Raw genomic sequence first — 27,093 nt, forward strand, 5'->3', positions numbered from 1 at the left:
TGATGAAATACAAGGCTGTAGAACATTTTGAACTAATATTAGTTTACATTCCATCTTAGAACAAGCAAAAGGTTGCTAATGCTGGCAAATTCCAAGAAAATATTTACATATGAGACGAAGATTAATTAAATTGAAGAGTGAAAGCAAATTACTATACAGCCATTTAGATTATTTGTTTATAATATAAAGTCATTCATAGAAATTTTGACAATTATGTAACCTAGTTTAGGGATTGGAAATATACAACTGAAATTCTATATAATGTTATCAGTAAAATCAAACTTTGAAATGTTTGTATGCTAATGCCAGAAATCTAAGAAGTAAGATGGGAGAATTAGAATGTATAGCAGTGAATGATGACATAGACTTAATTGGCATCTCAGAGACATGGTAGAAAGAGGATAACCAAAGGGACAGTGCTATACTGGGGTACAAATTATATCGCAATGACAGAGAGGAGCACCCAGGAGGAGGTGTGGCGCTTTATGTCCGGAATGGCATAGAGTCCAACAGGATAAACATCCTGCATGAGACTAAATACAAAATTGAATCTTTATGGGTAGAAATCCTTTGTGTGTCGGGGAAGACTATAGTGATAGGGGTATATTACCATCCACCTGGTCAAGATGGTCAAGATGGTGAGACGGACAGTGCTAAGAGAAATTAGGGAAGTTAACCAAATTGATAGTGCGGTAATAATGGGAGACTTCAATTACCCCAATATTGATTGGGTAAATGTATCATTGGGACACGCTAGAGAGATAACGTTCCTGGATGGAATAAATGATAGCTTTATGGAGCAACTGGTTCAGGAACAGACGAGAGAGGGAGCAATTTTAGATCTAATTCTCAGTGGAGCACAGGACTTGGTGAGAGAGGTAACAGTGGGCCGCTTGGCAATAGTGATTATAATATGATCAAATTTGATTTAATGACTGGAAGAGGAACAGTGTGCAAATCCAAGGCTCTCATGCTAAACTTTCAAAAGGGAAACTTTGATAAAATGAGAAAAATTGTTAGAAAAAAACTGAAAGGAGCAGCTACAAAAGTAAAAAATGTCCAAGAGGCGTAGTCATTGTTAAAAAATACCATTCTAGAAGCACAGTCTAGATGTATTCCACACATTAAGAAAGGTGGAAAGAAGGCAAAACGATTACCGGCATGGTTAAAAGGGGAGGTGAAAGAAGCTATTTTAGCCAAAAGATCTTCATTCAAAAATTGGAAGATCCAACAGAAGAAAATAGGATAAAGCATAAACGTTGCCAAGTTAAATGTAAGACATTGATAAGACAGGCTAAGAGAGAATTTGAAAAGAAGTTGGCTGTAGAGGCAAAAACTCATAGTAAAAACTTTTAAAAATATATCCGAAGCAGAAAGCCTGTGAGGGAGTCAGTTGGACCGTTAGATGATCAAGGGGTTAAAGGGGCACTTAGAGAAGATAAGGCCATCGCAGAAAGATTAAATGATTTCTTTGCTTCGGTGTTTACTGAAGAGGATGTTGGGGAGGTACCCACAATGGAGAAGGTTTTCATGGGTAATGATTCAGATGGACTGAATCAAATCACGGTGAACCTAGAAGATGTGGCAGGCCTGATTGACAAACTGAAGAGTAGTAAATCACCTGGACCGGATGGTATACACCCCAGAGTTCTGAAGGAAATAAAAAATTAAATTTCAGACCTATTAGTAAAAATTTGTAACCTATTATTAAAATCATCCATTATACCTGAAGACTGGAGGATAGCAAATGTAACCCCCAATATTTAAAAAGGGCTTCAGGGGCGATCCGGGAAACTACAGACCGGTTAGCCTGACTTCAGTGCCAAGGAAAGAGAGTGGAAAGTGTTCTAAACATCAAAATCACAGAACATATAGAAAGACATGGTTTAATGGAACAAAGTCAGCATGGCTTTACCCAGGGCAAGTCTTGCCTCACAAATCTGCTTCACTTTTTTGAAGGAGTTAATAAACATGTGGATAAAGGTGAACCGGTAGATGTAGTATACTTGGATTTTCAGAAGGTGTTTGACAAAGTTCCTCATGAGAGGCTTCTAGGAAAAGTAAAAAGTCATGGGATAGGTGGCGATGTCCTTTCGTGGATTGCAAACTGGCTAAAAGATAGGAAACAGAGAGTAGGATTAAATGGACAATTTTTTCAGTGGAAGGGAGTGGACAGTGGAGTGCCTCAGGGATCTGTATTGGGACCCTTACTTTTCAATATATTTATAAATGATCTGGAAAGAAATACGATGAGTGAGATAATCAAATTTGCAGATGACACAAAATTGTTCAGAGTAGTTAAATCACAAGCAGATTGTGATAAATTGCAGGAAGACCTTGTGAGACTGGAAAATTGGGCATCCAAATGGCAGATGAAATTTAATGTGGATAAGTGCAAGGTGATGCATATAGGGAAAAATAACCCATGCTATAATTACATAATGTTGGGTTCCATATTAGGTGCTACAACCCAAGAAAGAGATCTAGGTGTCATAGTGGATAACACATTGAAATCGTCGGTTCAGTGTGCTGCAGCAGTCAAAAAAGCAAACAGAATGTTGGGAATTATTAGAAAGGGAATGGTGAATAAAACGGAAAATGTCATAATGCCTCTGTATCGCTCCATGGTGAGACCGCACCTTGAATACTGTGTACAATTCTGGTCACCACATCTCAAAAAAGATATAATTGCAATGGAGAAGGTACAGAGAAGGGCTACCAAAATGATAAGGGGAATGGAACAGCTCCCCTATGAGGAAAGACTAAAGAGGTTAGGACTTTTCAGCTTGGAGAAGAGACGGCTGAGGGGGGATATGATAGAGATGTTTAAAATTATGAGAGGTCTAGAACGGGTAGATGTGAATCGGTTATTTACTCTTTCGGATAGTAGAAAAACTAGGGGGCTTTCCACAGTCTCAGCCCGCCCGCCCCCAGGCCAGGACCATCTGACATTGGCCTCACCGAACAAGTGACACTCCGGCTACCCACAGCCTCTGCGGAGGTTCCCTCGCCCTCTGAGGCACAAGCACTGCAAAGCGCAGCAGCATTAAGCTGAAACCGCCGAGAGCCACAGGCCCGAAAAGCTTGCATACACTGTGACCCCAGCGCCATCAGGGCCTAGCACCTGGCACCTCCGTGCTCGAGCCACGCTCTCAAGAAACCAGCAATGGCCCGAGTTACATCTCCTGAATAACCCCGGCATCATGAGACACACAGAGCAACTCCTTCCCACTGCGATCGCTGTCCCTCAGCTACTCCAACTCGTAGCCAATCGGCCACTGCTGCTGTTTCTTCTCTGTCCTTTTTTTTTTTTTTTTTTTTTTTTAAAGGATCCACAGTACTAGTACATCACATCAGAAAGACAACATGTACTTTCCTGCTGCCAGCCTTTGGCATTGGAAAGAAGTCTTTCGAGGGGTTGAGGGAGCCCAAACCCCTGGCTATCAGGCCCCTGGGATGATGTGGACAGAGCCAATTCAGGGATTACCACCCCCCTGCTCCACCTGAAGAATGGTCCACAAAGGTATCTAATACCTCAGGGAGCACTTGAAGCTGATTCTGTCTCTTCAAAAATCTCTTTTACCTTTTTTTTTTTTTTTTAATTACTCTCACTTGGATTGCAGGTTTTCATCTTTACTATCTGCTGGATACAGAGAAATACTGAGGGACCTCAGATGGAACTCTTGGATATGTAGCAGTGCCTCAAAGTTTTTGTTCTCTGCCTCCATCTGCTGGTATGGATGCAAAAGCCACTTGTTTGGACTGATCTAGGGTATGAACAGGAACGCCTTTAAAAGTGCACCTGTTTATATAGAAACGAAAGCATGATTCACTTTCAAGTCTAACTGCAAATAAGACTCCAGATCACAGGGAATAAGAATAGTGGGGCCATTATTCAGCCACAGAGCAGCTACTTAAGTTAGCCAGATACACCTATCCAGCTATTTTAACTGGGATATTTATTGGTGCTGCCAAGCTAACTTTACAACAGCCCTACAGTGCGACCAGAGTTAGCCGCATAAGTTAAGTGACTAAATCCAAATACTGGAGTTAGCCACAAAGCTTATGCGGCTAACTCTGCTCTTCCTGGAAATGCCTACAGCACGCCTCCAATTTATGCAGCTACATTCTAGCCACATAACTCAATATGCGGGTAAAATGTAGCCATATACGGCGATGAATATCGCCATTTTTCCATTTAGACGGATACCTTTTCAGATATCCATCTAAATGTTTTTTGAATATTAACCTTATTAAGACTGACTGGTCAGTATGTTTTCAAAGCTGCGCATACTTGCTGAAAGGAATGGAAGGTTTCCAGTATGGCAGAACTCGGGCCACGGAATCTCTCATCTGTTCACTAAAACCCAAGTAAAAATATGTGTCATGGACAAACTTTAGAGCCAACAGATCCATTGGATGGTTTTGTAAAATTTGTTCCCATTGTTCACTGGCTTCTGGAAGACATCTAGAAAAGAAGAGAAAACATAGCAAATGATGTATTTGGATTTTAGATTTAATTGCTAGCCTTCCCAAAACCCAGCTTAGGCAAGATATATTCAGGTATACTAGATACTTCCCTGCCCCATCTAAGTTTGTACCTGAGGCAATGGAAGCTGAAATGACTTACCCAAGGTCACAAGGAGCATTACTGGGAGAAGTGGGATTGGAACCCTGGCTTCCCTGATTCGCACCCTGCAACTCAAACCATTATGCTACTCCTCCACTCTATACTGATTGCTTCTGCACAACCTTGGTTTGACCATGGTCCTGTACATTTAGTTCTAAACATATGTCACTGTACAGCAGTCTTTCATTAATCCATTATAGAATTTGGGTAGGGTTGTCAACTGGCTTCAGATTTTCATGACAGGTTGATCCAATCCTGGGTTGCATGCTGGAACTTATTCTGATTTCCCTATTGCATTCCCTAACAAAATCAAGACTGTAAGTCCTTGAATGCAGAGAAGTAAAACCAGGACTGGCAACCCTACATTTGGGCAAGACTGGACATCTCTTCTCAAGTTATCAAGCTCTCTCTGACCCAAGAAGCACTCATCTGCTAAAACATACTGAAAATCCTGAAGATGGTTTTTTAAACATCAGCACCTCCTTGGCTGAGTTTGCAGCTTGTGCTTCGGTTGATCCAATGGCAAGGAGAAGCAGGCCTATTCAACAGTGACAGGAACTCATGCACAACTGGGAGAAACCTGTAATAGCAGTCCCTTAATTGAAATATAGTCCCAAAGACATCCAGAGCAAACGGAGAGAATCCCAAAGCATATAGATTTCAACATACTGGGCCTGATTTTCACAGCGCTTTAGGTACATAAAACCCTGTTATGTGCACAAGTGGTGCTTTGAAAATCAACCTGGGGGTTGTGCGTGTAAAAGTATTCATAAAACCTGATTTTGCACATACTTTTATTTGCATTGCAAGAAGGGAAGAGGGGGAGAGATGAAGTTGGGGCAGGGAAAGCTGCCCACAGTTCCCTCTTCTGCTGATGTTCATTTGGTCTCAACCCATAAGCAAGCTCTCTCCGTAATTGGGCCAACCCTACAAAATGCTGTACCTACCGCTATTCGTGCGATCGCTGTTTACCGTGTTTTTAGGAAGCAATTGAAAGCATTTTATTTTTCCCATGCCTTTGGAGGTTGAGTCAGATACATCATGAGTTTTATCAACTGGAGATTTACTAATTTTAGTTTATAATTTATATCCTTGTTTGTTATCTATGTCAGAAATGTTGATTTATTGTGTTTTAAATTGTAATCCGCCCTGAGCTATTTGTCCAGGTAGGGTGGAATACAAAGGGGCCAATATTAAAATAAATCTGGCTATGTAAATTAGCTGGATAAGACTTATCCAGCTAACTTACATAGGATATTCAGCAGCAAGGCAATGTCGCTGAATATACCCAGATAAGTATATTAACTGGAAAATTTATTTAAAAATCATTTGTTTACCACCACTCCAAAGATCATGGCGGTTTACAACAATAATCACATAAAAATCTTAAAACATATGCTGTGTTTCTTAACATCCTTTGTAAACAGAAACTCCAAATACATATGGAACCAGAACAATGATCTATTATCTGTGAGCCACTCTATCGATTAGTCTCATCAAATGTTTGCTGATACAGCCATGTTTTTAATGGAGAAATTACTTACTTGATAATTTTGTTTTCTTTAGTTTAGACAGATGAACTCAGGACCTGTGGGTTTATGACCCCTTGCCAGCAGATGGAGACAGAGTAAGCTGACATCACAGTATATATAGCCCTGCAGTAACCCCAGCCTGCCAGTATTCTCTTCAAAAGGAACTGTGGACAAACTAGCAAAAACTTGATTAAAAAACATGATTAAAAACAGGTAACCAGAACTGTACTCAACCAACTATAAACACTGAACTCACATAAGATTCTAGGTACCCTAAGCTAAAGACTGGATGAACACTTATCAGTAATTCCCTGGGACTCAGAGCCCCACAGGAGAACTACTGACACACTCATGTGGCAGCCAAGGCCAGGAAGCTGAGTCCATCTGTCTGCATTAAGGAAAACAAAATTATCAGGTAAGTAATTTCTCCATTTCCTAATGTGTAGCTAGATAGACTCAGGACCAGTGGGATGTACCCAAGCTACTCCCCAACAGGGTAGTAAACTTCCAGCAGTCCAGTCAACACCACTCGTGCAAAGGCTGCATCCTCCTGGGCCTGCACATCCATACGGTAAAACCTGGAAAAAGTGTGTAAGGAGGACCACGTCATAGCTCAGCAGATATCGACGGCAGACAACAGACTAACCTCTGCCCATGATACTGCCTGAGCCCTAGTGGAATAAGCCCTAACCTGAGTAGGCAACGGCTTTCCAGCATCCACATATGCAGCCATGACTACCTTCTTAATTCAACGAGCTATGGTATCCCACGAAACCGAAGCAACCTGCTTACTCCCGCCATGGAGAACAAATAGGTGATCCGAGTTTGACAAGACTTAGAAACCTCCAGATACCACACAACAAGTCGCTTGACATCCAAGGAGCACAAGAAGTGAAACGTCTCTGCACCCCTGACTTTATCCAAGGATGGCAAGGAGATGGACTGATTCAAATGAAAGTCTGAGACTACCTTGGGAAAGAAGGATGGAACAGTACACAGCTGTTACGCCTCCAGAGTCACCCGAAGGAACAGTTCCTGGCAAGACAAGACCTGCAGCTCAGAAATTTGATGCACTGAACATATAGCCACCAGGTACACAGTCTTCAAAGTCAACAACTGCAAAGAAAGGCCTTGCAGCAGTCAGAACGTAGGGCCTGCCAAAAAATCCAGCACCAAGTTAAGACTCCACAAGGGAACTAGTAACCTCAAGGAAAGAATAAGATGCTTCACTCCCTTCAAAAAATGGATCACATCAGGGTGAGACGACAATGAACCACCATTCACCTGGCCCCTGAAACAGGTAAGAGCTGCACCTTCAAGGAATTAAGAGCCAATCCTTTAGTCAACCCATCCTGCAAAAAGTCCAGAATGAGTGGGATCTTAACTGAACAAGGAAGAACACCACGCTCCTCACACCAGGCCTCAAAAAACTCTCCAAACCCGCACATAAGCCAAGGAAGTGGAGAACTTGCGAGTGCAGAGTAAAGTGGCAATCACCACAGAAGAATAACCACGCTTTCACAGGCGAGCCCTTTCAATGGCCAAACCATAAGACAGAATCGAGTCGGATCCTCGTGAAGAACTGGACCCTGCTGTAACAGATCCATGTGCGGCGGAAGACGAAGGGGGGCCTCCACCAGGAGTTATCGCAAATCTGCATACCACAGCGCCTGGGCCAGTCAGGCCAGTCAGGCGCCACCAGAGTACTAGCCCCTGCGGCCTTCAATCTTGCAAATTATCCTACCCAGAAAAGGCCACGGAGGAAAAGCATACAGCAATTTGTCTTACGGCCAGACCTGTACGAGAGCATCTATTCCCAGGGACCACGGATCTTTCCTGAGACTGTTTAGGGTATAGCAGTTAAGATTTAAAGCTAAAAAATGCAGAGTAATACATTTAGCTTGCAAAAACCCAAGGGAAAGGTATCTGGGGGTGACTGTACCTGGTGATCTAAAGGTAGCCAAACAGGTGGATAAAGTGAAGGCAAAAGCCAGAAAGATGCTTGGCTGCATAAGGAGATAAATGGACAGTCGAAAAAGTGAGGTGATATTGCCCCTGTATAGGCTCCTGGTGAGACCTCATTTCGAATAACCTGTTCAATTCTGGAAACTGCATCTTCAAAAGGATATAAACAGGATAGAGTCAGTCTATAGGGTGGCTAGTAAAATGTATGGGGTCTTCATTCTAAAGGATATGGGGATTGATTTAAAGATCTAAATATGTACACATTAGAAGAAAGGCAAAATAGGGGAGATATGATAGAGACATTTAGATATCTCAAAGGTTTCCATGCACAGGAGGCAAGACTCTTTCAATGGAAAGGAGGCACTAGAATGAGAGGTCATGGAATACGGGTGAAAAGGGGTAGACTCAGGAGAAATCATAAGAAATATTTCCTTACAGAGAGGGCAGTGGATGCATGCAACAGCCTCCCAGGTGAGGAGAGGAAGATCATTTATTGAAAAGTTTAAGTCTCCTGAGGGGATCACGGTAACTAAAAATTCAGACATTTGTGTAGTTTTGAAAGATTTTTATGAACTTCTGTATTCGGAAGACAGAACTGGTGGTGGTCAGGAAGAGGAACAATTTTTTCAGAGCTTCCTGATCCCTTCTTTCTCCAGCCAGCAGCTGGAGTTCCTGAATAGATCTGTTCAACCATCTGAAATTCTCCAAGTTATAAAAAATAGTAAATCCTGCAAAGCCCGGTGGCTTGACAGTTTTTCATTCGATTACTTCAAGATCTTGAGTTCACATTTGGTGGGACCATTGGGGAATTTTTTTCTAGGAGCTCTTAAGGAAAATTGCATCCCTCCCAATTTCAATACAGCATATACTACGGTATTGGCCAAGGCAGGGAAAGAGCCGCTCTCCCCTGCTTCCTATAGACCTATATCCTTGCTAAACTGTGATTTGAAGATTTTTACTAAAATCCTAGCTGACAGACTATTTATTTATTTAACACTTTTTTCATACCGACCTTCATAGTAAATAAACCATATCGGATCGGTTTACATAAAACAAGGGTATAACAGAAGCAATAAATAAAAGTAATTAACAAGAAAAGAGAATAAGATAAAGTTACATTTAACAAGGAGTAAAAAACTTGGGAAGCTTAAGAGCTGGAAGGAAGTTAAAGGCCAAAAAATAATTAAAGAAGCATAGTCCAAAAGGAATTTGGATTAATGCAAAAGATGCTTTATTCAGTAAGTGCCAGAGTTCTTCGTTTGAATGGATGTAGGACTTTAATCTTCTACGTCCAAGTGAGGAAAAAGAAGACTAAGGGTTGTCTGGAGGATCATCGAAGGCTTGGTGGAATAGCCACGTCTTAAGTTTTTAAGTTTTGTAACTTTGATGGATTTTGATGTCTCCCTTTGTCTTAAAGCGTTTCCCACATTCACAGCATATAAAATGATTTCACTCCTGTGTGGATTCTCTGGTGACAGTTGAAGTTTCCTTTCCGACTGAAACTTTTCCCACACACACTACATGTAAATGGTTTCTCACCTGTGTGAATTCTCTGATGGTACTTCAAGGATGCCTTCTGACTGAAACTTTTCCCACACTCACATGTAAATGGTTTCTCTCCAGTGTGGATTCTCTGATGGTTTTTCATTTCTCCCTTTGTCTTAAAGCATTTACTACACTCAAAGCATCTAAATGGTTTCTCTCCAGTGTGGATTCTCTGGTGACATTTGAAGTTTCCTTTCCAACTGAAACTTTTCCCACACACACTACATGTAAATGGTTTCTCACCTGTGTGAATTCTCTGATGGTATTTCAAGTCCCATTTATAAATGAAACTTTTCCCACACTCACATGTAAATGGTTTCTCTCCAGTGTGGATTCTCTGATGGCTTTTGATTTCTCCCTTTGTCTTAAGCTTGGTTATACCATCTGTCTTAAGCTTGGTTATACCATCTGTTATTTCTCCTAACCAAGTGGGGTTCGTTAAAGGCAGGGCAGCATGTTCTCATATAGTGAAATTAACCTTGGTATTGTCTATCTGCAAATCCAGTAATAAGAAGGTAGTGGCAATTGGGTTTGATTCTGAAAACGCCTTCAATAGGGTTTCTTGGCAATATATGATTTCAGCATTACGCAAATTTGGGATAGTTGGAGATTTCTTAAAATATATTTCTTTTCTTTATAGTTGCCGGGTATCTAATATTATAGCAAATGGATATATTTCTGAGGATTTTCATGTACTGAGAGGAGTGAGACAGGGTTGTTCCCTTTCTCCGCTACTCTACATTTTATCTATAGACACTCTCCTCAGGAAAGTTGTGGCTGACAACTCTATCCAGGGCCTCAGCAGGAATGAGTATACTTTTAAAATAGTGGCCTTTGTGGACAATGTTCTTGTCTTCTTTACTAATCCAAAGGAGTCCTTGCATAAAGTGTTGCAACACCAATTAGATTTTGGCTCATTTGCAGGACTGAAAATTAACCAAGATAAATCTGAGGTGTTAAGACATCTCAAGAACACTCAGAAGGCTTTGGGTGGGAGACTTTCCCTTACATTGGGTTGAAGGAAAAATGAGGTATTTGGGATTAAAATTCCAGTGGATATAGGCAGAATTTATGATGCCAATGTTAAACCTCTTTTAAGGAGTATGGGGGGGGGGGGGGGGGGGGTTCTCTTCAAAAATAGCGGAATCTACCTCTCGCTATTTGGGAAAATCAATTTAGTTAAAATGATGGTGGTCCCTAAATGGCTATATGTACTACAGATGCTCCCCATTTGGTTGAGAAAGAAGGACCTCAGGGAAATGAATAAGTTGCTTAGGTTTTTTTTCTGGTCAGGCAAGACAGCAAGGCTACCAATGGGTTTCATGATGAAAACAGATTAGGGGGGATTGACGTGCCCTAATTTTTAGTTATATAATTTTGCATGTATATTAAGGCACTTACATGATTGGCTGTTTCAGACATCTTGGTTTTCTCCTTATGCCCTAGGACAGGGCTAGTTGAGACCTTTCTCTCTGAATGCACTGATTCAAATTGCTGAGAGAGAAGTACCAGAAAGCCTTTGAGATTATATACTTGTGCCCTCCTGTCGTGCAGCCTGGGTGTTTCTCTGTAAATTTTTACTGAGAAAGGATATTGTCTCCCCATACATTTCCATACAGGATAACCCTCAGTTTATGCCTGGCTTAGAGAATCAGGTTTTTAAATTGTGGAAGCTAAAAGGTCTAACACAAATGCATCATCTATTTTCTGGAGACTCTAGTGTAATACATAGTTTTCTTGAGTTTTATAAGATGGGGTTATTGGATGAAATTCTAGTTGGAAATAAGAAAGATAAACCTTCTTATGCCAGGAATGTACAAGTAGGAGACCATTTAACTCAGATTCATAGTAAATGGAATAATGGCCAAGATGTAAATTTACAGTACAAAGAATTAGATGCTGTTTTCAAAAGATTAATAGATCAATTGAGCATGTGGAATTATGAGAAACTCAATTAAAATTTCTCTGTCAGGTATACTTATCTCAGGAGAGGGTTTTCCATGCCGCAATTTCTATGTCTCCTGAATGCCAGAAATACGGTACAGTGATAGGAGACTTTTTCATAGTTTCTGGCAATGTCCCAAAATCCGGGAATTTTGGTCTCAAATACAAGCTTATATAGAGTCTATTTGGAAGCTACTCTTACCTTCTGATCAGAATTTTTGGTTATTTGGTGTAAATAACAATGCCTCTTTTATTTTGGGGCCTTATAAAAAGTTATTTTTGGCTAAAGCTATGTTAGTAGCAAAGAAAGCTATACTGTTCACTTGGGTACGAAATGATTGACCCACCCTTGCTCAATGGAAAGCGAGGATGAGTAAACTTCTTTCTTTTGAATACTTAACTGCAAAATCTATCTCGGAAAACCATCTTGAGGACATGCTGCAGGTATGGCAAGCTTATTTGGACTCACTGTCTCCTTTGGTGAAGAATACTCTCTTCAATTTATGAATGTTAAGAGGCCTAGACCATGTTTAAAGAATTAAAGTTTATGAGTCATATTCTAATCATATTTGTTAAGGTGTTAATGTTGAATGCTTATTGTGGTCTGTATTTAGATATAGTATGCAAGTTGTAAGATAAAGATCAAAAAGATCAAGCTACCTGTATTATCTGTTTCACGTTATAGTTGTAATTAATAATCAATACTGAACATCTTTTCATTTCTATCATCCTGTGGCAAGGGCTTACCTGAACTTAGATTCTGAAGAATTCCCACAAGGGAGGGGGGAAAGGGAGGGTTTATATTTCATAGAGAGAGAGAGAACGATCTCTCTTTTTCAAATTGGTTATCAACAGATTGCCTAACTTGTAGTTATATTTCGAAATATATTCTTTGTACTGGAAGATTTACTGTTGTAACTTTGAGATTGTTATGTATCTCTCTGTATTCACAAAAATCAATAAAAAGATTTTATAAAAAAAAAACAAAACTGTCTGCAGTATACCATTTGCATGCATAAGTGGACATGAGAAGATTTATGCTAGTATTTTAAAAACACCGCATTATTTCTACCCCAAAATACACACATACATTGTTAATGCAGGAACACGTATATTTTCTCTACCCATTAAAAAAAAATACACGTATATTTTAAGCATAAAATAATTGCAACAATGTATATGTAATAACCCAGAATGATGTCAGAGGCAGGTATTTTATAAAGTCCGTGCATAGGTCATTCTGAAAATACTTAGTTACTTGTGTACTTGGAATCACCAGTTCGCCGATACTTCTATCAGCTCATTCAGACTTTGACCAGTTCACCTACATCTTTCAGCACTTCACCCTGAAAACCCACCAATTTACCCAGACTTCCCACCCAAAAACTGCAGACAAAAGACAAGTTCAATTTCAACTGCGTGAATCAATTAGCTGGCGTAAAATTTGCTCAAATTACATAATGTAAACACATATGCTTTTTACAAAATAGCAACTTGTACGCATACTTCTGGATCACGACCTAGAACACTCCTTTTTTTCCTGTTAAATTTATGCATGTACTTGTGAGGTTTATAAAATAATATATAAGTGCATACATGCTACTTACGTGCATATGTGCTATTTTAAGGCATGCAACGCTCGTGTAACTCTTTGCAAAGTCATCCAAGTCTCTCTCTGAAAACTACGCCCATGTTAGTAAGTTTAAATGTATGCAGGTAATTTTCCTGCGATAATTTTCAAAAGTGAAAGTATGTATGTAATTTCACTTCGAAAATTACTGTGCAGTCTGCAGGTAAACAAAAAACCCAAACACTTTAGACTAATGAGTGCAGTTACAAAATTACCCACCAGGTGGCTAAGGTAAAACATAACTCCATAAAAAAATGGTTAATTTGTCAATAAAAATCTGGCATGTCATTTTACTAACAGTCAGTAAAAATATGCCATGATCTGGCAACCCCAGCTGTCATTTTCCAGTTCATTCAGTACCATCATTACCATAATTTAACCAAACTGCAAAAATCATAGAAAAATAAAGCATTACCCTTTAGCAAACAGATCTACTGCAGACACATGCAGCTGCTCCCTCTCTGTCAATGGCTGCATTTTGGAGAGCTCCATCATTTTCTTCACCGCACTATCCAGCTTTTGATCCAAAAGTACCGAACTCCCAGTGCCAATCAGCTCCAAACCATTAGCCATAACGTGTCCCATCACTAAAGGAGAAATCAAGTGAGAATATTCACGATGAGAAGGAAGCCAGCAAATTCATTCACAGGGGAGGCAATTTTCAAAAGCTATTTATCCGGTTGAAATGACTTTGCTTGAAATTTGTCCTTCTCTGTAAGGCTAAAAGCGGTAGCAATTTTGACAGTGCCTATACATTCAGCCAGGTTAAAAAAGAGGTGTTTCCGGACATGTTTAGATCGGGGGAAACTAAACAGTATGCGTACATGAAAAACTTCCAGAGGGTAATTTTCAAAGCCATTGCTGAGCATATAATAGTGCTTTCTGTGTAGCAATGGAAGCTTTGAAAAATTGCCTCGTGTAAAAGAATGCGTGTATCGCCATTGCACGTGTATTTTTATGTGCGGATAATAGATGTGTTCCTGTGAGTGGAGTCTAGGCGGGGTTGAGCACACATGTATATAATTTTGCTGCAGAAAGTACCTGCGCGAATAGCAGGTGCAGGTCTGTGCACATGCTTTTTTCCAACTCCCTTTCTAAAAGGGAACTTTTTCACTTTGAAAATAGATGCAAAGTCTGCAGGTAAAAAAAAAAAAAGCACTCACAGACTTTACATTTCTGAGCACAGTTTGAAATTCACCCTCCAAAATGCACACAGGCTAATTCCTTCTCTCGAACAGAGGTGCAGAGTATGTGGACATTTATTTATTTATTTATTTAGACATTTTATATACCGTCGTTCCATGTATAGATCACAACGGTTTACAAAGTGGCATCATAGTTATTACTCAACAAATAAACAGTGATTGGTTACAGAGGTGGTATTCATAGACATGCAATATTATTTATCAAGTGAAATTATCTAGTTCATATTAATAATTGATCTAATATTTAGGGAACGGGTATGGAAAATTACAACGCAATGATAGTTTTCACATCTTTATCAGAAGATTCTTTTGAGAATCTTGCATTCTCTCATTTGTTTTAATTTTCATGATTCAATTGTTATCTTTTACTTTTCTTGTCTTTGTGGCTCAGTTTATTTTTCCCACGTATTTGGCACTGCTAATTTTCAAAAGGAAACACCTCGGATAATTTCCCTTTGAAGAACAGCTGCAATGTACACAGGTTAAAAGTTCCCAGGTGGAGTGCAAACAATGTGGGCTATTCACAATTACATTAATAAAGCATCAATGGAGAAATTACTACTTACCTGATAATTTCCTTTTCTTTAATGAGGACAGGTTAATCCATACCATTGGGTTATGCACCTCTACCAGCAGATGAAGACAGAGCAGATGGAGACGGAGCAAAGCTGATGTCATGGTATATATACCCCTGCACTGACATCAGCCTGCCAGTATTCTCTGCAAAAGCCAACTGTGGACATCTAAACAATACATGAACATAACTTTTAACAGACAACATTCAAGAACTCAGTTAACAAGAAAACACTGAGCTCAGACAAAGAGTGTAATATCACTAACCTGGGGACTGGATCTGACATTTAACAGTAATCCCAGGAAACGCAGTCACTCAGGATGACAATATCATCACCATCAGGCAGCCAAGGGCAGGAAGATGGATTAACCTGTCCTCATTAAAGAAAAGGAAATTATCAGGTAAGTAGTAATTTCTCCTTTCTTAGCATTCAAACAGGTTAATCCATACCAGTGGGATGTACCAAATCTACTCCCGAACTGGGCGAGATGCTGCCCGTGGTCCGATCAACATCATATTCACAAAGGCCGCGTCTTCCCGGGCCTGCACATCTAGGTGGTAATGCCTGGAAAAGGTGTGTAAGGAGGACCATGTTGCAGCTCGGCAAATCTTGACAGGAGACAACAATCTAAACCTCGCCCATGACACTGCCTAAGCCCTAGGGAAATGAGCCCTAACCTGACTAGGTAATGGCTGTTCAGCATCCACATACGTGGCCATGATAACCTCCTTAATCCAGCGGGGCTATTGTAACCCGTGATGCTGATTCACCCTGTTTACTCCCACTATGGAGTATAAACAGCTGGTCCCGAGGAACACTGAGAAACTCCAGAGCATAGCAATCTCTTATCACCTCCAGAACCCATTGGTCTGACGTGATCGCAACCCATCTCTAATAAAAAAGAGAGAAGCGATCCCTTATCTCCTGTTCCTGGGGGTGGGTTGGCACACCTTCATTGAGAGGTTTGGGGGGCACCACCACGCGAGCCTGTGCCTCATCTGAGCTGCCTGGGATATAAAGACTGATACCTATTCAAAGGTTGAGCCCTCTGAGAAGCCGCTCCTCAGTAGGGTTGAAAGCGTTTGAAAGCCATAGCACAACCTCTCATGCCGAAGGAGCATGGCGCCTGCTACTTAACCTCTGGTAACTGAGGAAACTGGTACTCACCCCACTTATTGGCCATTTTTTCCAACTCACTCCCAAACAAGAGTGAGCCTTTAAAGGACAATTTTGTAAGATTAGACTTTGAAATTGTATTGGACAACCAATCCCTCAGCTTTAGCTGACACCTGACTGCTATCACCAAAGCCACCCCCTTGGCAGACACATGGACCAGGTCACAGCTTGCATCTGTCAAAAAGGTGGCTGCCAGTTCCATCATCCCTCCTGGAATTCAAACCAGATTCATCAACTTCCTGAGAGACAAGCAAACAAGCTCAAGCCACCAGGGAATAAGAGGCTATTTGCAAATTCAGGGCCATCGCCTCAAAGGCCTGCTTAATTCTCCTATCTTGTGCATCCTTCAATGCTGCTCCCACTTCTACAGGGATAGTCAACCACTTGGTGACAGCACACACCAGTGTACCCACTTTCAGAAAGTACATATGCTCTCTCACAGCCAGATCCAGAGGGTACAACATTTCCAAGGTTCTTCCTCCTTTAAAATTAGCTTCCGGGGTGCCTCTTTCAAGATCTATCAATTCTTGAATAGCATTCATAAAGGGAAAGAAACATGATGCTTTATGCAAAGCAATTAAAATGGGATTTTTCTTTGGCATCAGCACCTGGCCCTGCCAGCATCTTCAATGCCTGGGAGATCAGAGCCAGCAACTCATCTCTATGAAAGAAACACAACATTGCTCTATAAGGCTCCAATCTCTGAGGAATTTCCCCATCCTCCAGGGAATAAGGATCGGCTTCATCATCCGTGCTATCTGGATCCCCATCAGTATGACCCGCAGCAGATCTAGATGTACTCTGAAGCTTATCCGTGACACCAGACATGCGGGAATCTGCAGCCTTCGATCCTGAACTGTTAGGTTTGGCCAGGACTGCCGAATGCACCTGAAGAAAGGACTGCAGTGTTGCACTGGTGGTGGACCCTTGGCCCGAGGTGGGATTGATGCTACTCGTAGGGCAAGCCCCACGGGTTCCCACCATTGGGAGGCAGAGCAGGCCAGGAGATGGAGGCCGGCTGGAGCTTTGCCAATACCAGCCCTCGTTCCCCGCAGGTTGAGCCCTTGGGTGCCGGGACTGACTGATCTTAGGCAGGCCTCCATTAGATGAGTCCCAGTGGATGTTCAGAGTAGGCAGCCAGGGACCAGCAGAGGTATCGGAGGGACCTAGACAGGTCCAGATGAGACAGGAGTCCAGAGGCACGGGTGGCAATGACGGACCAGAGTGCAAGGATAGGTGACGCCTGGGCAGTAGAAGGCCGAAGCCTAACAAGGCCAATTCCAAAGAGATACCAGAGGCGAGGTCAGGAGCAGGTCGGGGCAGGCGGCAGTACTAGGCAAGGTATAGTGGAGCAAGGATCAAAGCCAGTAATCAGTCCTGAGCGTGGTCCAACGAAGCAAGGGTCAAAGCCAGTAATCAGTCCAAGGCAGAGGCTAGGTAGGAACCAGGAACGAAGTCAGGAACAGGAACCAGGAACGAAGTCAGGAACAGGAACGAGCAACAGAGCACACGACTAGCGTGGAGACCTGTTGCCAAGGCAAGGAGTGGGGCCCGATGATGTCATCATCCGGAGCCGCGGATGTTTCCCACCGAGGTCCCTTTAAAAGCCGATGGGACGCACATGAGCGTGCATCTAGGAGGAGGCAGGACGCTGGATGGCAGCGTCTCCCACGGCACAGGTGGGGAGACCCGCCGAGAGACGGAGGGTTCCATGGATCAACTAGGAGCACCCAAGGAGGCAGCGGAGGTGCGGGAGCGCAGGCGGCTGCCCACCGCCGCCAATGAGGACGGGCCAGGTCCAGGAGCCGGGCGCCGGAAGTGAGTAGACCCAGTTGCGGGGCCTGCTGCGGCCAGGTCACTCAACATGCAGCCCTTGAAAACATTCCATTCGAGAATAGGCAGAAGGATCCATACCAAAACCAGGGGGCATTGGTCCTGCGCCCACTGAGCTACCTTCCCCCGCTGAAGGACCAGTTAGGGGAGCCCCAAAACAAGGCAAAACCTCTGCCAGTTTCCCCTCCTATTCCATTTCCGCATCATGCTGGAAAGGACTATGCTTAGCAAAATCAGTAGGAGACAACTCTCCCCAAACTTCCAAGCAGCGCTGACACAAGTTAAAGGGGATGCCAGGGTGTGATGTCCGAATATGGCAAGCAGGACAAAGAGTAAAGCGCTTAGGCTTCTTTGCTACTGCCACCATGGATATATACTTATTATCAGTATCCTCCCAAAAGCGTCTGATAACTGGGCACCCAGCTGCATGACCGCCTGTTCAGGGCACCCAAAAACAAGTTCTGTCCAATGTGTATACTACGGATGCCCAAAATGTAGGCGCCCAATATACGGCTCAGGTAGATGCCTACCTGAGTGCCCATCTAAGTGCCCCCTTAAGCGTCCACCCAAGTGCACACCTAGGCTCGCAAGCGCAAATCAACATCAGGCACTGATTTGTGGCAGCTTTGTGCGCAAAAAAGTGAGTGAAGGCCACTGCGGCCTACCATGTGGCATCTAAACAATGCCTGAGAGCGGGGCCTAGCCAAAAAGGCTGCTCAACCCATCAAGCTGCCATGACTCCCCAAGCTCCCCTGGAGATGGGAATGGGTGTCGGATTGGCACGCTGAGCTTGGAGACCAGAAGGGAGATGGAATCCCTAAAATTAACTCCCCCCCCCCCCTTTTATTTTTATATACTCTTTACCTGAACTCAGTCCATCCTGGCCAAATACAGAGTTGGTCTCCGGCTGCAGGGGGAGAGAGCAAAGCCCTTCACCGCCACGCTCGGCTTCCTGCACCCACTAGCCTCTTAGCTGTTTGTCTCTCTACAGCTAAGTCTATGCCAGAAAACCAGTTACTGGACTAAGGCACTCTTCTGAGAGGGATCTGCAGATATCACCTCATGAAAACTTGACTGAGAGAGGAACTATAAGGTATCACCACAGGAAAGCGAGGCAAATTCCCAGTAGGGAGATGCACGTCCACTATCTGTTGGAGATGGAGAATATTGGTGGAATGATGTCAGTGCAGGGCTATATATACTATGACGTCAGCTTTGCTCCATCTCCACCTGCTAGTAGAGATGCATAACCCACTGGTGTGGATTAACCTGTCTGAATACTAAGAAAGTTTTACTACAATAAAAGGCAGAAAAGAATGGAAAGAGGAAAAGTTTGAAAGGGATTTAGCTGCCTGGATTCCCCAATAAATGACAATTCTCAAATAATCTCTTCCGGCCTAATGTTATCTCTACTATTACTAAATGCTCAATCACTAACAAAGAAAATCCCTTTGATAAATGATTTGCTAGAAGAGCTAAAACCCACTATCTTCTGCATAGCCAAAACATGGCCGAAAGAAAATGATAATATGCTCTTAAATCAAATTGATCACTCCAACTATGATATCTTTCATTTCCCCAGAAAAAAATGTAAACGAGGGGGTCTTTTAATAATCTGTAAAAAAGAGCTCAAACTTAAACCGTACAAAATTGAGATCTACCCCACCTACGAGGTGGCAATACTAAAATCTACACAATTAAATATAGGCACAGTATATTTCCCACCTGGAACACTTAAAAAACATTGCTCCTCCTTAATTGAAATCTTCACAAATGTGTTTCCATCTCCTGAATCCACCCTAATCATATGAAACTTCAATTTACATATAGATAGCACACCCAAAAATACAGCATGTGAAATATTCCTAGATACTATGGAAGCAATGGACTTGTCGCAATTCATAACAAATCCCACCCACAAAGCTGGAAACCCACTTGCCCTAATATTTGCCAATAACAGTATCTGCAGAATCAATTCATCTCACTATATACTACCATGGACTGTTCACTAACTAATAAAAGCAGAAATAACCCTCCTCAACACACAGCAAACAAAATCACATATTAATCAATCATTCACATACAGGAAAAAGATAGATCAAAAAATACTTGAAGAGACCATTAAAAATAAAATAACTGATTTCAAATTTGATAATGCTTCCTCAGCATTTGACTCCTGGGAAAAAATCATCAGTGACAAAGCTGATAATCTATGCCCAGTCCAGGAAAAAAACATACGAGAAAGAACACAACACATCTACAAACAAAAAGAAACCCTGGTATTGTGAAGAGCTAAGACTCACTAAACAAACCCTTAGAAAATCTGAAAAGCAATGATGGACATGCCAATTCATGAAATCACTAGAAATATAGAAATCCCATCTAACAAAATACCAGGAACAAATCAAGAAAGTAAAAAAAAGACTACTACGCCAAACAGATTCATGGTGCAATACTTAATTCCAAACTACTCTTCGAAACGGTTAAAAACTTAATCAAGGACCCATCATCCTCAATCTCGAACAACTATAACTTTTCAAAAAACTCATGCAATGAATACGCCGCTTCTTTGTTAAATAAAATCAATAGGTTAAAAACACAATTTCCCACCTGCCAACTTACAAATGAACATGAAAACATGGACAAGCAAAATGGAATTAATTCGACACAGTATCTAAACTCAAAATCAACCAAATCAGTACAAAAATTAAGCCAAGCCTGCCCACTGGATCCAATCCCTGCAAGTTCCCTGAAAATAATACACAGCGTAATTATGCCAACAATCACAACTATGATCAACCACTCACTATCAGAAGGATTGATCCCTGATAAAGCAAAACAAGCTGTGATTAAACCCATCCTTAAAAATAAATCCAGCAGAAGTGATGATTGGGACAACTATCGACCAATATCCAACCTGCCTTTCATAGCTAAAATTCTAGAAAAAGCAGTGTTACCACAACTAGAAAGCTACCTAGAAGACAATAATATTCTATACTCTAACCAATTCGGCTTCAGAAAAGATCGCTCTACAGAAATCCTTCTCATTTCACTAACTGACCCTGTACTTCGAGGGTTTGATAATGCTGAATCCTATATCCTGGTACTAATTGACCTAACAGCAGCCTTTGACAACATAGACCACACCCTGCTATGCCACCAGCTGAGAAAAACTGGAATAGATGGAACTGTTATCAAATGGTTCCCGTCTGTCCTAGCAAACAGATCTTTCCAAATAAAACTGGACAATCACATATCTGACACCTTCCCAATCGATACAGGTGTCCCCCAGGGATCAGCAATCTCAACTACCCTATTCAACATTTACATTCTGCCACTATGCCCATTACCAACGGAACTAGGAATCAAATTCTTCCTTTATGCAGACAACATATCGCATCCCATTTGACAAATCAATGGAAAAAACTACCTTGATACTGTCAATATACATGAAGGCAATACAACAAAGACTAACTCAGTGGAAATTAACACTAAACACAAAAAAACCTGAAATTGTATGGGTGAGGAGAAACTCAATAATCAAACTGCCAATCCTAGACCGAGGAAACTTGATCATTACTCCCTCAGGCCAGGTTTGAGACCTAGGAATACAGATTGATGAAAATTTGTCAATGAAAAAGCATATAAACAAACTAATTAAAACAGGGCTCATGAATGCTGATAGACTATGCGATAGAATTTCGGGCCATAGCTATGAAGCTAAACTGCAGAGAGAACAGCTTCCAGAGTATATTCATGGAGAGGCTGTCTTTGTGGGTCAAGGATGAGTTGGCCACCTGCGAGCTCCCAGAATCCCTGGATAGTCATATTGATTTAGCAAGGAGAATCGACCGATGCCTCCAGGAATGGGCCTGGGAGCTCCACCACCATACAGACCCATTGCACTAACTCCTCAATTTCAGCACCCCCCCTCTCCCATCCCAACAGCAGCACCAGCCCAAACACACCTGGAGGAACCAATGCAGCTCGGCCAGGGGCATCTCACCTCTGAAGAAAATCTCCACCGACATCAGCTGGGGTTCTGCTTCTACTGCGCTGGAACCGGGCACCAGCTGATACGCTGTGCTCTGAAGTACTGACAAAAACACTCTTTTGCACTATGATAGCTTTCATCACAAAAGTTTAAAAAATAATTACCCTATTGGACAGTTTCTTAGACTGAGACGGGTTTGCTCCACTATTGAAGAATACAAGTTATTTCCAACCGAGCTATCTTCGAGATTTCAGGAACGAGGATATAGTAGATTATGAATTAAGAAGGCTTTCAAATGCGCGTTATACGCCAACCTTGACAATTTGTTATCTTCCTACAAATCACCTGTTTCTAGATTTGTTTGCACTATACTTTATTCCCCTTTATCTGGTAGAATTAAATCCATTGTTTAAAAACCTCATCCATATTAAATTTGGACCTGTTTTCTGATCCCCCCCCCCCCCACCCATTTTTGCTCTTATGAAGAACCAATCTTTAGGTAACCAGCTCACTTTAGCTTCTCTTCCAACGTACCCCGGTGTAGTCCCAGGTCTGGTGAGAGAATACAAATGTGGGGCCTGTTCAGAGTGCCCTTTTGTGATTCTGCTCGTCATGCAGCCTCCCAACACCAGAGGTCCTCTGGGAGTTGCACCTACCCTCTTTTCAGCTTTAGTCTCAATGACCTCATGACTCGGCAATTCCCTGCCTATTTAGCCCTGCCTCAGTCTACACTCAGGGCCTTGTGATTGAATCTGCTTGGCTCTCCACATCCTTCTGTCTTGTGGCTTTCCAAAGCCTTCTCATCTTTGCATTCCTTGTGGCTTCCCTAAGCCTTTTGCCTTGTGGCTTCCTTAGCCTTCCTGTATTCTAGCTTGCTGTCTTCCTTAAACCTTCCTGTTTCCAAGCTTTCCTTGTGACTTCCCTAAGCCTTCTTATTTCCAAGTTTGCTCCATGGCTTCCCAGTCCCTTCCAGTTTCAAGCTTGCTCCCTAGCTCCCAAGCCTCCTATCTCAAGCCTTGCTCCCTGGCACCCAAGCCTCCTGTTTCAAGCCTTGCTCTCTAGTGCCCAGGCCTCCTGTCTCAAGCTTGCCAGAATCAGTAACATCTGCCTTGTTCCACTGTTCCAGTATTCCACCCCTGACCTTGGTTCCTGCCTGAGCTCCAGATCCACCAGACATCAGCCTGCGGCCTGCCTCTTCAGTCCTGCCTGACTTCTATCTCCAGCCCTGCAGCCTGTATCCCCAGGCCTGTTCAGCTTCACCTGAGTTTGTTCCTCTCCACTCTGAATTCCAGTCCAGCCTTAGCTTAGGTCTCCTCCCTTGTTCAAGTCTTGTCGGCCACCAGAACCCAAGGGCTCAATCTGCATGAGAAGGTGGCTGGTATGATCTTCTAGTCTAGTCTGCCCCTGGATTCCTGGACTGTTCCCGTGGGGGTTCGCAAGCCAAGCTGGGTCCTCAGCCCTAACAGCCATTTCGTGTATGAATTGACGGAAATATTTATTGCAGCTTTACATCCTATGTACAAGTTACCAGCCCATTTTGACTGATTTTCCTCTCAAATTATTTACACAATAAAGTGTCATCGCAAACGTCTGTATATCAGTCAAACTAAACGATGTGTGTGCATTCGCATGCTAGAACACATGAGATGTAGTCGCACAAATAAGAAAGGAGCCCCCCTTGTCGCCTATTGGCAATCCTTGGGTCATCGTGTGGAAGACCTCTATTTTTGTTATACAACTATTTCAGTTAGAGCGGGGGAGGAAATATTTCTAGGGCTCTGGTTCAAAAGGAGGTTCAAAGTAGTTCATTATGAATGGCAAACCATTGAGCTTTATGGGGTACGTTTTGATGTGGAATGGAATTCTTTTTTGTGATGATAATATATGTCATTGGAATTATTTGGAGTTTTTTGCTCAATTCTATTGGCTTGCTGCCATTATGGCTTTGTTATTTGTAGTTAGTTCACAGTATTTGTTTTTTATTTAAAATGTAATTAATTTCTCATCAGTGTAGCAATTTTTTTGTCTGCATCCATTGGTTTACTGAGTTTACGACATGGTCACATGTTGATATTCCCATTGGGTTTCTATTTAAACTCCTTTTACCTGCATGTACGACATCCATTGCTGCAGGCTCTGTGCTGCCTTGCTAGCATTAGCAATTCTCTTGGTCGTGGTAAGTTATTTCTGAGTTTTTTGGCTACTTTTTTGTTTTGTCAAGTGGTCTTTTTTTTTCCCACTTATTTGTTACTTCTTTCATGTAGGTCACTTGGTTTTAGTTGCTCTTTTTGGCGCAGATACCATATCCGGGGTAATCTTTACACTTTTTGAACACGGTGAGAATTTTTTAATTCCTAATTCATATATGGTTTTCAACTTTTTAGGTCACTGATATTTCCCTGTTTGTTCTTACTCTTTCTATATGTTTCATTTTTTGTTTCAGATGGCCATATTTTCATATTTGCTAAGACTTTGATATGCAAGCCTACCTTAAGAAGCTGCTTTCTCTCAATACTCAATTTGTAATATTATTTTCAAGCTGACTGAAAATCAGTTGTCAAGCGACCACCACATTAGTTTTCTATATAGGCTGGATTTATCCTCTTTGTGTGAACCTCTGTTATTTTTAACTTTGTTACATTTGTAAATGTCCCCTGAAGAAGCATGCCTTCATGCTGGTGAAACTGTGGCCTGAGGTTGGGAACAGTGTGCATTTTAAATGTTCATCTGTTTTGTGTACACATTAAACATTTAAATATTGAAGATCATGTTTGTAAAATAAAAATATTCTGATATTTTTTAAAATTTGGCTTAGACACTTATCTTTGGATGGATTAATATTTCCCTGAGTTTCTATTTTGTACCTTCTGGTATTTTGTCAACCTTCACCTGACCATCCAGCTTCTTCAGTATGCTTCTTTCTAATGTAGCATCGGATGTACCCTGATAGAGCCCGAGAAGTGGGGAGGAGCAACTATGTTGTCCTACCTCATACCCTATTCAATTCCCATGTACAGGTAGTGGAACAAAGGGCAGGAGCAGCTCCAAAGGGATATATAATCTTACACAGAAACACTTTAGCAGAATGGCTCACCTTGGTCACACATGCATAACACAGACAGACCCTCACCAAATACAGAATTAAGGACTACAAATTAGAAATAAAAATGTGTGCACTAAAACTGAAATGGAAACCCCCAAGAAGCCAGATTCTGCAGTACAACATTGGAATAATAAATACATCACTATGCTCTAACACTGCTGTCCCTCTGCCTCTACCCTGGCCTGTCCCCTCAGAGGAGACAGCAGCAATGGCAGAGGCTCCATGCAAAAAACAGATAATGCATATACCTCTCTCCCGTGTCATTCTTTTGCAGCGGCCCTGGCCATTTAGAGAAGTGAGATAGAACAGGTGCAGAAATTGACACCGGAGCAATGCAGGCGCTGATTGGCAGCAGTCTGCTGGAAGCATAGCTCGACAGAAAACAGCAATATGCAGTTACTATTATAACCGGACATTGTACAAAAAGAAGTGAACAGCTGGCAACCCTGGGACAAAACCAACCTAGACAAGATGCCTGTTTCCTCTCTACCCTCCACCTGCTACTCCTCAGGAAGCTTGAAGACTGGTCGAGCTTTGGCAGGGGTCACAAAATAGAAAATCTGTGTGGGGGGGGGGGGGGGAGGGAGTCAGAGCCAACTTAAGGAAACATTTTTTTCATAGAAAGGATGGTGTATACCTGGAATGCCCATCCCGGAAAAGGTGGCAAGGACAAAAACAGTAAACAAATTCAAAAGGGCATGGGATAAACACTATGGATCCCTAAAGGTTTGAGGGTGATAATGAAGAAAAGGGTGCACGGGGCAGTTAGTACCCTTAACCAGAAGGTATGGCTGATTAGTACTACCCTTAATAATTAGCCTTGATGTTTTAGACACAACTGCAGCATCGCTCTCCACTTGGGGCAAAAAGGATACTGGATTCTGAAGACAGCCAATGCTGGGCCCTAATTTTTTACAGTCTAGGGTACTGATACTCTGTTATTGGGGATAAAACTTCCATGGCCAAGGCCAAAAGCAAAGAACATTAAAGCAGCAATGTCTGAGATATTAGAAAGGCTGCTCGCCACGTAAAAATGTTGCAGAAATTTTCAGTTGCTTGGTCTTGCTTGTAAGCATACTATTCTTAACATAGGGCATGGGGGTAAACTGCATGGAGCGGCAGTCACTGACCTTGGCGGATACTTGGGGGTAACTTGAACGGAGCAGCAATTGCTGCAATGGGAAGCCTGCTGGGAAGACTAGATGGACCGTTTGGTCTTTTTCTGCTGACAATATGTTACCCCCAAATTCCAAGTCTGGGAGGCCCAGATAAAACGTAGCCACCACTGCCACTTCAATTGCATAAATACCGAATTATCCGGCAGCAAGTAATAGCTGCCAGAAAGCCAGATAAATCAATACTGATTTACCGGGCTATTGGCAGCTTCTACCTGCTGCCACGTAGCCAGATAAACCTGTATTTATCCAGCTAAGTGGTGGTGGCAGCTGCCACTACTTACCCAAATAATGGCCTCTTAGGGATGCCTCCCCCACTTCCCAAGTTAAAATATACGTTCATCCTGTACCAAATGCACATTTTAAAGTTTATGCATTTTTTTTAAACTCCTGATGCATTTTCATAACATTAGCTTACTGCATCAGGAGTTAAAAAATATTTAAGCTGAGCATTAAAACTGTGTGCTGAAACATTTTAACGCTTAGCTACCTGCATCTGCCAGTGAAAGCAAAGACTTACCGAAAGTTGGATCTGCTTCATGCAGCTTTGCCAGGCAGCCCTCTATACCACCCAGAGTTTTGTCATTTGTCCACGTCACATACTATAATACAAGAGAAAACCAAATACCATCAGAAAAGCAAAGCTCACTAGCATCGACTCAGTGTTTTTCCTTCTTCTGTGGTGTAAAATAGAAGGAAGAGATTATATGGTCCTGTTTGCACAAGATTGTGGTTCTTTATTACTAGTCAACATTAGATTCAAAGCAGTAGCTAATTCGGACATTT

General features: G+C 42.0%; 1 protein-coding gene across 1 annotated transcript in view; it reads right to left on the minus strand.

Moving 5' to 3' along the window:
- TTC38 (tetratricopeptide repeat domain 38) overlaps positions 1 to 27,093 on the minus strand; it is a 134,683-nt gene that overhangs the window by 82,755 nt on the left and 24,835 nt on the right. Inside the window, exons 3-5 of the mRNA XM_029600040.1 lie at positions 26,828 to 26,909; positions 13,662 to 13,833; positions 4,295 to 4,468 (exon numbers count right to left, since the gene is read on the minus strand). Coding sequence (XP_029455900.1) covers positions 4,295 to 4,468; positions 13,662 to 13,833; positions 26,828 to 26,909 — 428 coding nt within the window. The remainder of the gene's footprint in view (positions 1 to 4,294; positions 4,469 to 13,661; positions 13,834 to 26,827; positions 26,910 to 27,093) is intronic.

This window comes from Rhinatrema bivittatum, chromosome 4, assembly GCF_901001135.1.
Source record: "Rhinatrema bivittatum chromosome 4, aRhiBiv1.1, whole genome shotgun sequence".
In the NCBI taxonomy this organism is placed as follows: domain Eukaryota; kingdom Metazoa; phylum Chordata; class Amphibia; order Gymnophiona; family Rhinatrematidae; genus Rhinatrema; species Rhinatrema bivittatum.